The following is an 18,153-nucleotide window of genomic DNA, read 5'->3' as shown; positions in this document are numbered from 1 at the left end:
ACATGCCTTGGTTTGAAGCATTTTAGGTGAATGCAGTATTCTTCTGTACCGAGGACAACAGGTGCTAACAGCTCAGTGAGACTGACACATGACAGTGACTGTTCACTATGGCGTCATCTTTACCACTGATATTCAGTTTTAATAAACACTGGCTTCTGGGCAGGATGAACATAAATGCGTCTGTAGAAGAAAGATATCTTTATTACCCAAGACGGGCTTGGACCCAAAACATCACCTGGTGGATAATAATGCGATTTTCATGGGAGCAACAACGGCTGTGTGGACATTTAATCTCAAAAGTCAGACTTTTAAAGCAGTTTGTCCAACACATGATCATAGAGTGTTGGTGAGAAGCACATTATAACCTGGTGAAATATGTTTACCATGCAGAGCAGAAACCCGAGCACAGCATGTGACTGAGGCTGTGCTCACATGTGCTTTCTTGGCTCTGGTGGTAGAAACTGGACTCTTCCACTCTTTCAATTCCAGAGGAAAATGTCAGCTGTGTGATTTGAGACATTGACAATTGTTGTTAGAAGATGAATGTAGCAGGGCATGGCTTTTTTTGATGAAAGTAGTTAATTCATAATTTTTGTTAAACAGTTATTTTGCTACTGTATTGCCGCTGCATGTGTTTCAGTTCATTTATGGTGCTTTTTCACCACCCAGTCTCGGCACGTTTTTTCTTGGCTTTTCCATCAGTGATAGAACCTGTTACCGGTTACCAATGTCCAACTGAAGCTCAGTTAAAAAGCTCAGTTAAAAATCCTGAAAACATGCATTAATGTCCAACATTAAGCAAAGACAATGTTTAAAATATCAATATTTAACAGAGGAGTCTGGTGTATTTAGCGGCAGCACTGGTGAAAGCTGACAATCGTTCACGTTCAGTGGTATTTCAGTTCAGTGACTGTGTCAGACGGAGTCTGTGCTCCGCTCGTGCAGAAAGCACCGAACCATTCTGTGAACAAATGATTCTAATGATTCAGTGACGCCCAAAACAACTGCTTTACAAGTCACTAGTTTGTGTTTGCGTCACATAGGAAACGTCACGTCACCACAGATTCATGCAGCTGTGCTGTGATGACTCCGCCCACATTGAGGAGGAGCTATAGTAATGGAAAACCATACCAGATCATGTAGAGTCGAGCCGGGCCGTGTCGCGGCGAGGCGTGCTGGGGCTGTATTATGTCAAATAAACACACCTGAATGCTTCTATTGCAAAAGTAAACATAGTGATTATTGCAGGTTAGGGTTAGTATGATGTACTTATACATCACTTTAATTTGCATTAGTGGTCCAACTGTTCATTTGCAAGTAGATCAGATGAGATTTATAGAATTATTAGGTTTTTGTGTCAATATTTCAAAATAATACTGCCATTTTTAACATCACCTAGTCTCACAAGGTTAACAAAATTATGATTCCACATGTGTTCCTGGATCTCCACTAAAACTGAAGCCTTAGTGCTGTAACGGCACACCCAGAAATCATGATCAAAACCACTGCTTTACTTTTGAAGTTATAATGCTCACAGGTGGCAAAGTGGTAAACGTCAGTGTTGTGAGTTAATTAAGGATTATCTTAAAGTCTAAACCACACTCACAGTTGTAAACCAGTGTGTTAACCTGTAATGTTGATTTCTGAGCCGGTGCAGATCTTCAGTGTTAAGTATTGAAATGATTCATGTTGTGGTAAAAATGGGTTTATCTACTGCCTCTCTGGTCCAACACAGGTTACCACTTTCAAATGTTGCCATTGGTTTTCTTAATCCACCTTCCTGTCCAACCACCGCAGGGCTGCTTGTCCCACACTCGTCATCTCTCTCCATTACTTTATATGCAGGGCGTGAACCACTGCGAGCGCCTCACACAGCTGCAACTCAGTGTCATATTTCACCTCAAGACCACCGTCTCCTCACTTTTTTAATACTAAGTGCATTTCATAATCTTGAATTGAAATGTAATCTACAATATAATCTGTTACATGATCTATTTAATCTACTATATAATCTGTTACATGTTTATTTAATCTACTATATAATCCATTTACTCTACTATACAATCTATTTAATATACTATATGATCTATTTAATCTACTTTATAAACTATACAATCTACTATATAATCTATTGAATCTACTATATAATCTATTGAATCTACTATATATATATAATCTATAATCACTTTTTTAGTACAAAGTACATGTCATAGTATATTTAATCTACTATATAATCTATATCATCTATTAAATCTACAATATGATCTATTTAATCTACCATAATATATATACAGTATAATCTAGGATCATGAATTTCTAGGGTGAACTTCTAATTCTTTCCACTGAGGGGCAGCAGAGACGTAAACATGAAGCTTCAACGTAAACCTGTTGAAAACTTCACTATACTTTACATTTGTCCTCCAACACTTCGTCTCACTTCTTATTTAACTCTTTGTCAAACACAATTCCTTCCTGTCCTCTGTTTATTAACGGGTTTCGCCCCCTGTGTGTGTGTGTGTGTGTGTGTTTGTGTGTGCGCGCGCGTGTGTGCATATGATGTTGCCGCCTCCTGACTCACAGGTGCTGGCGCGCGCGTGGTCCAGGATTGGAGACTCGTTGATGGACTGAACTGAACCGCTGGACGGAGACGAGAGGACGCGCAGGACTGACCAGAGGTGAGTGCTCTGTGTGTTTGACAGACAGACAGGCAGACAGACAGAGACAGCGAGAGGGAGAGACAGACGGAAAGACAGAGACAGACAGGGATGGCGGGACGTGCGGACTTGTGTTGACATGACACTTGACTGATACACAACAGGACGGAACCCTGGGACACTGGGAGTTTCCTCCTCTCGTTACACCGGACACCGCGTCTTCAGCTCGGGCACAAGTAAACTTCCACGCTCGCGTGCGTGTCGCTGTCTTTCGTCTTCAGTTCGGTTGTAGTTAGTTTTTGTGGAGGCTCCGGCTCGCGGCTCGGTTGTCTGACCGCCGCGCAGCTCCTCTCTCACGGCAGATACCGGAGGAAACAGCCGGGAACTTTAGTGTCACATGAAGGAGCGAAGAGGCGCTTCTTTTTTACACCACCCGGTAAGAGCTGACCCTGTGTGTGTGTGTGTGTGTGTGTGGATTGGAGGAACCGCTTGACCATCTTCCAGAGGCGTTTCACGGGAGTTTGGGGGGTCACTGGGCCCCATATTAAATATTAAACGTGACCAGTCCTTTATGCTACATTAAAATTGAAATCAGTAGTTAATTTTTATGCTGCTCATGTACTAATAGTTTAGACTATTGTTTCCCAAACACTGGGTTTGGACCCACAGAGAGGTCACAGGAGAATTTCATGGGTCCTCAAACAAATTTACAGAATTAAGATTTATCGGCGTTCACACACCAAACTAAATTTCAGTAAAAATGTGTATATTTTCAAAATATGTTGAGCGATAACTACGCAACTGCAGAGGGAAACCAAATGAAATCAATTCACTTCATGCACAGTGTGTCACTTGACGCTCTGTTCAGCTGCTGCTGTTGCGTGCACTCGATCCGTCAACAGCTCTGTTCACTGTTGTGTTCACTGCTCTGTTCTGGCAGCGTGTGAATGAGTATGAAAGACGAGCTTTGAGTGGTCATCAAGACTATAACTCTATACAAACCTTTTTACCATTTCAGTAGACTAAATGGCTGCTTACACTCATGAAAAACCCCTGGGAGCAGCAGAGATAACTGAAGTTGCTGCGTCCTCTAGCCTCAGTTAGTGTGTGTGAGACATGTTTTTATTCAAACGCATCCTCTCCTTCAGCTTCATGTCCATAGGACACAGTTCACATAGTGTTGTGTTTTGGACCTGACATGTTCATATTATTGGCAGGAAACCCTTCTTCACTCACTTATTACAATCACAGCTGGAGAGCAGGTCAGAGGTCAGAGGTCAGACACGTACACAACAGTGGGAGTGACAATGTCTGACAGTTTTCTATGTGTATTGCAATTTTGTTGTTGAATTTCATCCAAAGATTGTTGAAATACTCATGTTTCGGGGTGGCAGCTCTCTGTTTTGAGCTTCCTTGACTGGATGAGCTCTTTTCTTTGGTGTCGACAGATGAACTCGTTTCATATGCGACAGAATCTTTCCATCTCTGAAAGTCTGGCGTTCTCTGATGATGCAGCATATTCCGGCGTTGTCAGTGCTGGAGTTACAAATCTATCACGGGGACATGTATGCCGAGTAGTGACTGCTCTGTGATTGGTCCAAACCTCCTGTGATGGCCCAGGATTTGACATCAGTCACTCACACACAGTATGCTGAGCATGTGGTGTTGGTGCCACAAAGTGACTCATTCACTGTTTATAGAGGGGTGTCCCGAACCAAACTGCATGTAAAAGATCAGGTTACCGGTGTCTGCATACAAGTCCTTACAGGGAACTCAGAGCAGTCGTCCAGCCAGTGTTTTTGTTTAAAGTTGATCAGATACTTAAGAGACTTGTCTCACACATCCCAACACTCAACTGTAGTTGTATAGTTGTTTACATGTGTTTAAAAATCATCAATTAGCTTTTATTCAGATCACTCGTTCATTTAGAACCCGGTGAATTCTGCATTTCCAGGTGAATGAATGTACTCTCCCATGAGATAGTACAGCTCTTTTTGTCTTAATAATAATATTCCTATTAAATGCACCTGTTATGAGTTTTATGACACACAGTTGGTGCTTATTTCACCATGTGCACTGAGAGTGTGCTGAGAAATGGACTCACCCTCATCTGGCGGTTAGTCAGCCCTTCATGACTGGAAACAGAAGTTGTGTGTAGCTCTGTAAACACCCTGCGCTAAAGTCCAGAGAGAAGATCAGCTATTTTACATCACAGCACACAGAAGTGGTTGATCCACTTACACAAATTAAACTACGTCTACTACGATGCGTCACTTCATACGTTTGAATGTTTTAACTTTGTGACCGCTATGTTTGAAATCCTTCTTCCTGATTTAAAAAAGCAACACACATTTGCCAGACCAAGCAGCAGTAGACGAGGAGTTCAGGAACATGAATGGTGTGAATGGTCTATTAAGTGGGTCAGCACTGACTACGTGTCAGAAAACCGGATTTATCCCTTTAAAACCTATTTAAGTTAATTGTATTATTCTAAATTAGGGCCCGAGCCATGAACTGGCAGTTTCTTGCGAGGAACCTATTGTTATCCTTCAGATTATTGTTATATCCGTGGTTTTTGGGGTCAGGTCTGGCGAAAATGTGATATTGGCATAGTTGGCTCTATAGCGCCCCCTAAGGTGAAAACAGAGGCAAAATTGAGTCCCACCAAATTTCCCCAAAGTTGGTGGAAGGATATTATAGACAAAGATGACCAAAAAAGTCGATAGTAACCATGGCCTCAACTCAACAGGAAGTCGGCCATTTTGAATGTCGTTGTCCATTTTGGTGAGATGCACCCTACGTAAATGAGCGAACTCGTCCGAGGACATTTATCGTACCAACATAAAAAAACATTGAGTTCCAGCGAATTTCCCGAAACTTGGTGGGAAGGTGTTATAGACCGAGACAAACAAAAAGTTGCACATAGCCGTGGCCTCAACTCAACAGGCATTTGGAATTTTGACGCTTTTTACACGCTACGTAAATGAGCTAGACACATCAAAGGCGAAAGGTTGTCGGAAAGGTTTTGCGGATTCAAAAAGTGAGGTCAGGGAACTGCTGCACTCCCGCGATGGCCCTATCATGACTGCGTGCAGTCCTAGATTTATTATTATTATTGTTATCAAAATGCTATTTATCTATTTTTATAAATAACTGAATGTAGTTATGAGTGTCAGTATTTATTTTATTTAACTTTATTAACAAAAGAACTTTTTGACTTTTTGTCATTCAGATTTACTTAAAAATGAGGCAGCCGTAGACTCCTCAGCTCCTGAGTTGTTGCAAGCTAAAAACACAGATTAGTTCCAGGTTTACAAACGTCACTCCCTTGTCAGAAATGCACAGTGAAATATAAAGCCACAAATGTATTATTGTGTAAGGCGGTGTACACCTGCATAGATTTGATCTGACGCTGTGTCAGTACTGTGTCATACTACACTGGAAAAACTGGACTATCCCTTACAGTACTTATTCCTGATAGTATTACAGTAGGTACTTGAGTACAGGACTGTACTTGTTTGATGTTCTTGGTACTTTTACTTGCGTGTTCTAAGTATCTGAGTGCTTCGCTCACCACTGACAGACACACACACACTCATTCGTACAGTCTCTGAGGCTCAGCTTGTTGGAAAATAATTGGCAAGGCCAGAGAAAAAAAGAAAGTAAGAGAGAGCAGCTGAGGACAGTGACGGATGGCTGATATCCATCTTTTCCTCTGCGTAGCTGTTTCTCTTTCTGTCTGTGAACCAGAAACCAGTTGTATTGTTGTTTGAGGTAAGAAGTTCAATCCTTTATTTTTGGAGTCCTTCTGATTTACACTGAGGCTATAAATAGTCGGAAGATTCGTGAGTGTGTGTCTGTGTAGGGTGGAGGTTTGCTGTCATCCAAGAAAAGATCAAATTGCATTAAATCCCATCTTCAGTTCCAGCACACACAAACACTTAAGTTGATTTGTAAAGTGCAATGTTTCCCTCATCGCTTACGTCTCCGTTTGGCCTAAAAGTCGCTCTACTCCAGCGTGCTGAGTGTGCGTCATCTGTGAGCTCTCTAAATTTAAACCACATTGGTGCTGGTGCTGTTTTCTTCAAGTGAGGTCGGTGTAACAGTCCTTGAAAATGTTGAGGCTTTACAGCTCCTTTATTTAGCTTTAGACTGAGGAAACGCTGTGAAAGTGTTTAAAAACAAGAACACTCAGAGAGCACAGACCTCGGCCAAGACTTAAACGCTTTGTAAAACAACGTGGTTTTACATCCTGACGCCTGAAACGTTCACATTTTTATCAAGTTATAACTGTTTATAGCGATTATCATCCTGATCTGTTAAGACAGTGGTGTCAAACTGGCAGCCCGTGGGCCATATGTGGCCCCCCATCAATTACATGCGGCCCACCACCTAATATCATGTGTTTAAACACAATTTAATACTAAATACGTTTGCTAGCAGTATTTGTTGTAATAGTAATGGTGAGACAGTCACTTGTAATTATCACAGTATTAAATGTATTGCCTTCAACATTAAATTACATTATTTATTACATATATATACTGTAAGCGTTACAGTTGTCCATGTAATTATTGACTTAGTTTTAGATTTATTTCTCTGTTTTTGATATTCACAGATTTATTTTGCATCATAAATATGTCATTATACTGAAGTACACATCGTTCCAACATGCACATTTACATTGAAATTCTGTATGGAATATTTTGATATAAGTTTTAGCTCATATTGCCCACCTGCTACTGTGTCGTCCCCCTCTTGACCAGATTAGACGTTCATTGGCCCTCAGGTCATTTGAGTTTGACACCCCTGTGTTAAGATGTTGCTGAGTTATACACATCTGGATCAGAATCTGGTCCGATCCAGATTACACATACAAAATCAGATTTTTGACATTCAACAGATAGGGATTTTGTTTTAGTTTTTTGTGACGTCATCAGTGGAAAGATTCTTACCAAGATCTTTACCAAGATCCAACATACGTGGATGATCATCTGCCCATCACAGTGTCAAACTTTCAGATAAACCAACACATTTCCTTCATGGTTTTGCAGAAAACAACAGCAACACACAAGCAGAGCAGCACCGGTCAGCAGTCGGTTACTGTAGTCTTCACAGGCTGCAGATATTCATGTAACTCTCTCTGGATTGCATGTTTCTGCTCGCTGCATGTGATTTTGATAGTATCTCTGCTCTCCTTCAATTAATCAGAGTGGGTGGTTGTTGTGGCAAAAACATCATTTATCTTCACATGACAGAAGCTGTCATCACATTCACACATTCCTTGTGTCAAAGAAGAGGATGGAAAAATAATTGTGATGGGTGTGGGAGAATTATGCCGTGCAGATCTGCAGCTCGTGGTTATTTTTTAACCACGAGCATTGATGATTAACATTGATGATATGTTGCTTATTTTCTTATTGATTAATTAATTAATCAACTTAATTTTTTAGATCTTTGTGATAGAGAAACCCCCAAGTCTTCCTTTTTTTTATGATGTAAAGGTAAAAGAAGCTTGAATCAGATTGACCCAGGGTCCACACCTGTTCTTGACATCTTATAGTGTAGTATAAATAAATAAATGAGTCAGGACCATTCGTGTTTGAATGTAAATAGTGGCTGTGTCAGATTAAGTGGTTGCAGCTGTTGTGTTAATATGTCAGTCACAGTGACGTTGCTACCCCTGCGTCTCTGATGCAAATAATTCAGAAAGGACACTTTTACCTCACTGGCGTTGCGTTGTGTCCAGCCCGCTCATTGTCCCCCGTCCCACTCTCCGCTACAGTGCACATAAATTAATTGCACTGCCCCATTGCGGGTCTAACTTTAGCAACTTTAGCAACTTTAGCCTGCTGGGAAAGACATCATTGCGCTCATTGAGGGGCGCCAAATTGCAAGTGAGGAAATCGATTTTATCCCTCTCGGTCCATTTTGATAGTCTTGCTAGTTTTCCAGTGGAGGGTGGCGCTCAACACCGTTCCAACGCTAAATAGACCTTGTGTGTGTGTGTGTGTGTGTGAAACATCCAATGAGGATACTGACAGGGAGAGAGAGGGCAGCAAACCTGAACAGAAGAGAATAATTGTCCCTCAGAAGTCTGTTTCAGAGACATTTTTCAGTTATTTCTGTCCTGTTGGGGGGACATAACATGTCCTTTGTTATTTTCAATTAGCTTATGTCAAAAATATTAAGACCTACATTGGATGTCCGAACTCTTCACCATATCTCCAAAGGCTGAGCCCAGCTACGCTGCAGAGGAAACTCATTTTGATTTTGACTGCCTGGATACCTAATCTTGTTCTTTCGGTCACTACCCAAAGCTCATGACCATAGGTGAAGGTTGGAACGTAGATCAACAGGTAAAACGAGAGCATCGCCTTCCGGCTGAGCTCCCTAAACAGACTGTTTGAGTGTCCGCATCGTTGCAGATGCTGCCCCCGATCCCGCTCCTTCCTCCCCCCCATGAATCCTCAAGATATCCAAACTCCTGCACTTGAGACAGGACCTCTCCCCAATCAAAGTGGGCAATCAACCCTTTTCCAGCATGGAACCATGGCCTCAGACTTGGAGGTGCTGATCTTACGAAGGTTGTGGTTTGATGAAGCTAAGAGGACCACATCATCCACCCCATGGCTGTCCATAAGTTATGAACAGAATGGGTGGCAAAGGGCAGCCCTGGCAGAGTAATTAAGAGATGAGCCAGATTAAACCAAATTCCAACCTTTGAAGACATGAAGTGAGAACCACAGTCATCTATCCTTTGTTCAGAGAGCATACCTCCGTCATCTCGTGACGTCAAATCCCTGTTTCATTCTTCATGTCATCCCATGTGCCCGAGGGCTGGCACCTCCTCAAAGTGAGCACACCTTTTCTCTCTCCGCCCTGCTGCGATGACGGCAGAAGGCTGCCAAGAAAATCTGTCTTTTGCGTTTGGATGTGTCTGTCTCAGCGTGCGTGAGCATCCAGTTAACTCAGTGACCCAATCTCTTAAGCTCCACTTCAGGAGGGAGTGGGTCACATGGCACACACACACACACATGTATACACACATTGCATGCACTGGTAGTCCTGTACATGTCCTTCAGAGTATTACACACAATTTCCCACTTCAAGCCAAGAAACTGAGTGCCTAAAGAAAATATCTCACTATCAACCGTGCACTCTTACTCGCACACAGCCCACAGAGATTTAATTCCACCTTAAGTTTATTTGTCTTTCTCGTATAGCCTGAGGTTTGGCATGTCCAGGAAGCGTTGAAGGCAGCGAGTCTGTACAGGAGTCATGTATGTGGGTTTGTATGGGTTGGAGCAGTCTGAGCAGTTTTGAGAAGCAAGTACACACCAATAACTGAGTGAGAGTTTAGTTTTTCAGATTGTGGTCATAGAACTTTTCATGATTTTTTATGAGAGTCACTCACAACTTAGTTGTTGGCCCTGACAAATTGTTTAAATTTCAGTGTTGTGAGAAACAGAGCTACTAAGCTCTGCTAACAAGGAGACAAAACTTTTAACACAATATACAAACGAAACACTGGATGGTTTTAAACCTGGTCCATAATCTCAGTCCTGTGGTTCCATGGTGACAGAGCTGGACTCTGTAGTCTAAAGAGTCAAGTTTTATAATTACGTTTTTCGAGTTTCCATTATTATTCTGCTACTTTTTACTTTTATTCATTTTCCCTGCACAGTTGTGTGTGTCTTCTCGCACAAAGACGCTGAAACCTGGCGTGTCACATGATCGATCATCATCTGTCTATTATTCACGCTATGAATAATATTTGATGTGAGCACACACTGAAAATGACTGAACTGAAAATGACCCTCACTTGAAAACATTCTGTGACTTCTTGAACAAACATGAATAACATTAAAACAGTGGAATAATACATAACAAGGTGACAGCTTACTTATCTGTTACTTCTATGTAATTGTCTGACTAATATAACTCTCTGAAAATACTATTTCCTGCATTTTGAGGTGGAAATTTTGTGGAATACAGCCAAGTTTGTCTGTCTTTTCCTCATTTTTCACAAAAGTAACTTCGTATCTTGAAGCAAAAAGTAAAAAAAAAGTACTAGCTTTCATATTATAAAGGACATTATCAACTGTAAATATGACAATAGTGGGAATTGAGCACACTGTTCTCCACAAACAACATCCATTTATCCACCTTTTAAAAGTTAAGGCTTCCTATTATTCAAAGGAACCATACAAATTTTGAACTCCATTTTGCCATGTTCTTCAGATTGGTCATGCGCCCCCGGTTCACTGACAGTTATTGCCACCAAAGAAGCCAAAGAACTCCAAACTTACCTGCGCTTTCTTACAGTACAGCATCAGTGAATGGGCGTGTATGCAAACAGACAATAATATGCTGCCTGTCTGTGCGTGTATGGTGGTTGAACTCTGCAGCACAGCATGCAACACTAACCACACACGACCCCTCACTGGTAATTAGATGCAGTGTTCATACATGTTTCTGTCTGAGTTTTGTTTTCATGTCTTTTGTTGTTTTTATTGCCCTGGAAATGGTTAGACATGTACACGCCACCTCTTTAAGTGGTGTCACGGTGTTAAACTGCTTTGTCATGTGCGGGCATGTGTGTATGACTGAGAATGATGCCTTTTCTAATGATTGATTTGAACCCTAATGATTATGTTGTGGTGTTGCTGTTTTTGCAGAAGCCAAAGTGAGAAACGGTGACGACCTGGAAGTCGAAAGAAGAAGTTTGTGAAAAAGAGGAAAAAGAAAGCGACAGAAAGGACAAGAAAGATGGGGAGAAAAAAGATTCAGATAGCCCGGATTATGGACGAGCGAAACAGACATGTAAGCATACAGACGTTCACATTAACATTAACTGATAGAATATAAAGCTGGGTTTGTCCAATAATTGGATTGGCCCATTATCGAGGGCCGATATTAAGCATTTGGCCGTTTAACGGTATCAGCATCACTTTATTAAATAATAACAATAATGCTGTCTCTTCCTCTGTTCTCGGTCCACTGCTTTAACAACATGTCGTCTCTTAGAGTATATCAAAATTATTGTTATTTCATAGCTCATAAACATAATTTTATTGATCGTTTTGTTTAAATTCTACATAAAAAGTTTGAATATCAAAAATATTAATTTAATTTTTATGTTAAAAATTAAAATCTTGTTATTGGCCCAGAAAAATATTGGTCGACCCCTAATTTAAAGCACCATATTCACAACCATTGAATTCTAACTCAAGGGCAGACCTGGGCACATACAGTAGTATAGTATACTAGTATTCATTATATAGTGTAGTAATTTGATGTTTTTTATAGAGTTGGTTAGTTAATGGGTTTTTTGTGTTTTTTTATGCTGCCAAATTTACACCAAAACAATACAATTTACTGTTTTTTTAGATAAAAGAGATAAAATTAAATTAAAATAATTAAAATATTTATATCAACAATATTTTTTGTTTCTCATCTGGCCCCTTGGGGAAAATAATTGCCCACCCCTGCTCTAGGGTAAGGATATTTAGGATGTGTATGCTGCATGTTTGCAATTATGAGTTCATTAATAGACACTGAGTGTTCAGCTGAAGGCTACTCTGGATTTACTTCAAAAGAAAACTCATTCTTCAGTTTAAATGCTCTTCTCCTCGTGGATTCACAAGTTATTTGATGCATACATTATCTTACATGTCTTCATTGTTTACTGGCTCCTGGAGTAGGAGCTGTCAGGACCTTCCAAGTGGTGCTTAAATGTTGCATATTAGACCTTTAATGTCCCACCAACAATCTTTTGAGGTCAAACATGTCCACTTTGAGCACAACGTATTGGATTTAATTCGTCATGCGAATCTTGGATCTGTTGCTTTGCTTTACTGCAGCTTGGAAAAGCACAAACCAGTCAAATCACGCAATTATTCCAGCACTGGTTCTAGTCAATGATATCACGGCGAAGGTTTGGTTCAAAGACCTTTGGCCAAGTGGAGAGGGAACTTGCCTTGTAACTGGAGTGGTTGGTGGTTTGAGGTACCCAACCCCCATTGCTCTGTGGACACTGTGGGTTCCAGTGGCTTCCTGCTGCTCCTAACTCTAGGAAGGTTTCTAGTAGAGGATCGGTTAAATGCAGGTGAAGACACTGCCACAGACTTGACCCTAAAATCTCACTGCTGTGCCTACCTACGCCCTTGAATTATATCACATTAGCCCCCTTTTCGCCCTCAGGAACTTGTGTCATCGCGGCAGACAAAACTACAGGAAAATAAAGACAAAACAGGACGAAACACACAGTTGATACAATAGTAGCTTCACAAAATGATCCTGTTTGACCGGGACTAAACATTCTTCAACAGCTGTCCCCGTTTAGATCTAAAATGAACCCAGACTTAATCCACACACAGTTGTGCGGGTAAAAACTTCCACATGTCGATTCTTCAATCACAAAAAGCTTCTGCTGTGTGCGTGTTAGATTATTGAGGATGGAGCTGACAAAACTTCATGAACAGAGAGATGTATTTGTGGGCTGATAGTCCCTCGTGATGTCTGTGCTCATTAATCAAGTCTTCATTCAGCCTGTGAGGAAACAGAACAGAGGACACTGTTCTTATTTCAACTCTTGTGTTCCACGTGTTACATAATTGTTCATTTCTTTTCTTTTTGGAAAATATATTTGTGCTTTTCTCTTTAGAAAGATCTAAAATGAGTTGCACCCAAAACAACTGCAACTATAAACCTCCAAATATTCAACAGTCAGAGACGGTTTCACGAGTTAGTGACATCCACTAAACTGTGAAAACAGAGGGTTGAGTCTTTGCATAAAACAACATACAGAACATACAGAATGAAGCAGATGATCAGAGTCAGGAGGCTTTTTATTTGACATATAATGACCGTCATGAGCAGAATCTCATATCACTTTAACAGCACTGTGTCATCGTCCAACACACTCATTCATTCACCGTCTCCTCCTTCATCACAGACACACTATAGTTCCTCAAACTGGTGATATCATGTCATATGATCCTCACAAGCCGTGTCTGACTCTGGGCTGGGGGTGGGGTTTCAGGGGGTTTGTATGTGAGCATGTATTCAACATAGACCAGGACCTGATAGTTCAGTGCAACACACACACACACAACACCTGAGAAAGAAGATCATAATTTCAGAAGGAGGTTTGCCTGTGGCTATTGTCACAATAAATAAATACACACACACCCACACACACAGCACTGTCTGGGGGAGTGGTTCCTCTTCCTGTTATGACAGGAAATGCAGGCACACATGCTTCCTGACCCCCATAGCACAGCAGCACTGACCCCGTCACAGTCCTACTGTGGACCGTTACACGTGTGTGTGTGTGCACATTTAAACCACAGAAGAAAATTGACAGAAGCGGCTGAAAATGCACTTGCATCGTCCTTAAACCTGCAAAAATTTAAAAAATCCTTCATCTAGTCAAGCTTATTATCTTAGCATAATGTTCCACAAAGCAAGATTTCACCTTACATTTAACACTGAACGTTTGCGTTTAACCTCGTTACTCGCTTGAGAAACATCAATGACCTCGTGATGACAATGGTGGAGAAGGTCATGGTCATGGGTTTGATCCACGGATCCACTGGTCTAAGTGGTGAATGGTCTGTATTTATGTGGCAGTTTTGCCATTCATCCATTCACTCACTCACACTTTCATACAGCTCATCTATGTGCAGCACATATGTCACACCAGGACAAGGACTTGGACCCAACTTATTTTCAAAGTGCTGCAAAAAAACACTCCTAAGAGGGAAAAACTACTAGAAAACACAAGGGCTTGACAAGACAAGACAAAGACACGGGAGTGTCACCTTCCTTTGGAATAATGGCGATGATGGCCTTATTCCACGAGGGAGGAATCTTGAATGAGTCACGTTACATCGGGATTAACTCCGCTTTTAAAGTTTTATAAAAATGAGGCCCCAAATCCATCAGATCCTGAAGATTTCCCCGATTTTTTCACTATTATTTCTGAAGTTAACGTCTCATTCTGTTTCCAAAAACTTTTTCTATTTCTTCTGGTTCATTAAGAATTTTATTGATTACCAGATCCCTTATTTTATGTATATTTGACAATGCTTGCTAGGCACAAGAAGTAATATTATCAGCAAATCAAAGCGTCAGTCCAGATAAGTTAAAAGTCTTTTACTTTAAAGTTCAATGCAGCTCAGCCATCTTCACTTCATCATCTCATATTGTAATGAAATGAAGGTTGATGATGTTTCCATATGCTCACATTTGTGAATTGGCACCAATATCATTCTCTCTTTTTTTTCTTTCAAGGTCACATTCACCAAGCGAAAGTTTGGCCTGATGAAGAAAGCGTACGAGCTGAGCGTGTTGTGCGACTGTGAAATCGCCCTCATCATCTTCAACAGCACCAACAAGCTGTTTCAGTATGCCAGCACCGACATGGACAAGGTTCTGCTCAAATACACTGAATACAACGAGCCTCACGAGAGCAGGACCAACTCTGACATCGTGGATGTGAGTAACACACACACACACACACACACGGATGCTCACACCTCATCTCAATTTCTTGTGCCCGCTCAATGCAAGTTTAATATGGTTGTTGAAAGAAATTTACTATTGCCTTTACAATTCAGGTGTTAAGAGTGTTGTTACGAGCTATTATCACCTAATCTGCGTTGATTGCGCTTGCGAACCGTCCTGAGACATGGGTGCTCGTTCTCGCTGAAAACCCTCCTGCAGGGAAACAATCTGTCTGTGTCAGTGCCAACAAAGGGTTTCAAACACCGACTTAGCAAAGTAACTGATGGAGGCACCAGTGGATCAGTGGAAGTCTGAACGGTCCCCTTAAAAATGTTAGTTAGCCATCGCCATTAAGAGTCCAGCACAATTTTACTGGGAACAATAACTGGCGCTCGACAATGACAATGATTTAATACGATATAATGTTAACAGTGACTGCACATTATTAAAACATTTTTAGGGTTTACATTTGACAACAGATCTCTAAATAGCAAGTTAACAGACTGATTGATAGTAAAAACAGTCACATTTATGGAACGTGTGAGACGGCATATACATAACACTCCAGATTCCACTTGTGTAACGGCATTAGGAGAAAGATGGACACAACACCATGTCGCCAAAGGTCAAAGTTAAGCTGTCCAAAGGTCAGAGAGCAGGCAGACATCTGTGCAGTCTCCTGCACTCATTTAAAAAGCCACGAGGAGCTGATCAAGACCAATGTGGGATGTCAATCTAAAATGGTACAGACCCTCGTCGATCCTCATTTCATTGATCACACTGAAAGTTTCATTCCTGCCAGACTTGATCTGTCATTTAAACCTGCTGCTGCAGCCACGTGGAGAATAGAGTGTGGCACGCTCTGTCAGAGATTCGATTTCGCTTTGCAGACACATCTGGGTAAGGATGGCATTTTGGCCAACTTCAGGGTCTCCTAAAAAGGGAGCCAATCACAAACCCCTGGCACACTAGAGGTGGGCTTAATGCGATGATGACACGGGACGACTTTTCTATGTAACTGACATGGCGGCCACTGAAGAGCAGCTGTCTTTTGATTCAGCTGTCGCTTCCATTTTAAGCGACTCGCTCCACTGAGCTCCGTCGGGCAAAAGTCGCTTGCTGCCATTACTGGACGGCCATCGCTCACGGAAAACACCGCGCGTCAGTTGTCCGTTGCTCACAGATCGGATCGTTGTAGGTCTGTCCGATTGCGTACAGGCATTCTGACCCACATTGATCTGTTGGTCACGCCTCTTGAAAGTGGGAGGGGTCTATAAGCCATTAGATTACTTGTAAGCAATGAGAATTTCACACCATGTAACGCGATACATGATGAATCCTGCAATCTAAAGTCTTTGAAGAAGCAAACCTGCTTGAATGTAGAGCTGAAACAATTAATCGATTATTAATCGATTACTAAATTAATCGACAACTATTTTGATAATAGATAATCGTTTTTTTTATGATTAAAACAAGATTTCTGATTGTTTAAGCTTCTAAATTGTGAATATTTTCTTCATCTCTTTGCTCTGGATACCAAAGAAATCATTAAAAGTTAATCATTTTGGTTTGTGGACAAAACAAGACATTTGAGATCATCATCATTTCCAGGTTTGACGAACAGCACCAAGGTTTTCTGATATTTTATGGACCAAAATATTCATCGAAAATAATCGTTAGTTGCAGCTCTACATCAATGATCCAGTGACCAAAGTCATGCGAGTAACGTGAACACAAGGTAGAGTTCCATTTCAGGTTGAATGGCATCAGAGTCAGTGTATCCATTGATACTGAAACCTGGTCCTAATGAGGCAGAACCTCATTTCTGAGGAACTGGTTACGTTTAGGGCTATGGTTTGAATTGTGGTTATGGTTAAGGTTAACTGCTTATTGTTAAGGTTACTTCTTTAGGCTGTGTGTGTGTGTGTGTGTGTTCCCTCCACGAGGCCCATCACATGGCATAATTCTCTCTAATCTACTACAATCTTGTTTAGCTCGTTACTGTAATCTAGCCAAGCAGCTTCTGCTTCATCTCTGCAATCTGTGTCCACACAGTTCTGAACCAACCAGATTATTTATTGCTCTGCACTGTGTCTGCATCCAATCTGGCTTTGTGTACCTGAGTACAGCATTCCTTCTGATTCTGAAGTTTACTGCACTTTATATTAGCTTCTGTTGTCTGGAGTGATCTTCCATGCTCTAACCAACTTCTCAGAATATTATAATTATTATATACAAAATAAAATTGTTCAATCAATACTGTTGATTGATTGATTGATTGATTGATTGTTCCACCAGATTGTGGAAGGGAATACATGTGTTATCGTGCCTTTTTCTTGCCATGTTAAAAGGTTTAACATTGTTTTTTTGTGTAGGATGTCTGGATTATTCCAGAGTGGGGTAAATTTACATGGAACATGTGAGGACCTATTCATTTTAATAAATTCCCACCAGGCTGGGACCTAACTGAAGCACATAGAGTTCACTAAAGTAAAGTTCATAGAGTTTACTAAAGTAAAGCACATAGAGTTTACTAAAGTAAAGTTAATAGTTTACTAAAGTAAAGCACATAGAGTTTACTAAAGTAAAGTTCATAGTTTACTAAAGTAAAGTTCATAGAGTTTACTAAAGTAAAATTCATAGTTTACTAAAGTAAAGCACATAGAGTTTACTAAAGTAAAGTTCATAGTTTACTAAAGTAAAGTTCATAGACTTTACTAAAGTAAAGTTCATAGACTTTACTAAAGTAAAGCAAATAGAGGTTACTAAAGTAAAGTTCATAGTTTACTAAAGTAAAGTTCATAGAGTTTACTAAAGTAAAGTTCATAGTTTACTAAAGTAAAGCACATAGAGTTTACTAAAGTAAAGTTCATAGACTTCACTAAAGTAAAGTTCATAGACTTCACTAAAGTAAAGTTCATAGTTTACTTGAGTAAAGCACATAGTTTACTAAAGTAAAGTTCATAGTTTACTAAAGTAAAGCACA

At 40.6% G+C, this 18,153-nt stretch overlaps 1 protein-coding gene across 3 annotated transcripts in view; it reads left to right on the top strand.

Moving 5' to 3' along the window:
- The window catches only part of LOC131446220 (myocyte-specific enhancer factor 2C-like), a 30,227-nt gene that overhangs the window by 921 nt on the left and 11,153 nt on the right, over positions 1–18,153 (top strand). For 2 of the 3 annotated variants that reach the window (XM_058617334.1, XM_058617332.1), the window contains exons 2-4: positions 2,581–2,675; positions 11,336–11,480; positions 14,955–15,158. In XM_058617334.1, the coding sequence (XP_058473317.1) occupies positions 11,427–11,480; positions 14,955–15,158 (258 nt within the window). In that variant the 5' untranslated portion in view covers positions 2,581–2,675; positions 11,336–11,426. Of the gene's footprint in view, positions 1–2,580; positions 2,676–2,772; positions 3,091–11,335; positions 11,481–14,954; positions 15,159–18,153 lie in introns of those variants that run through there. The other variant, XM_058617333.1, reaches the window with a different exon arrangement.

The sequence above is a fragment of the Solea solea genome, chromosome 19, assembly GCF_958295425.1.
Source record: "Solea solea chromosome 19, fSolSol10.1, whole genome shotgun sequence".
Taxonomy (NCBI): Eukaryota; Metazoa; Chordata; class Actinopteri; order Pleuronectiformes; family Soleidae; genus Solea; species Solea solea.
Note: the sequence above shows the minus strand (reverse complement) of the source record. Positions and strands in the feature narration are given on the sequence as shown.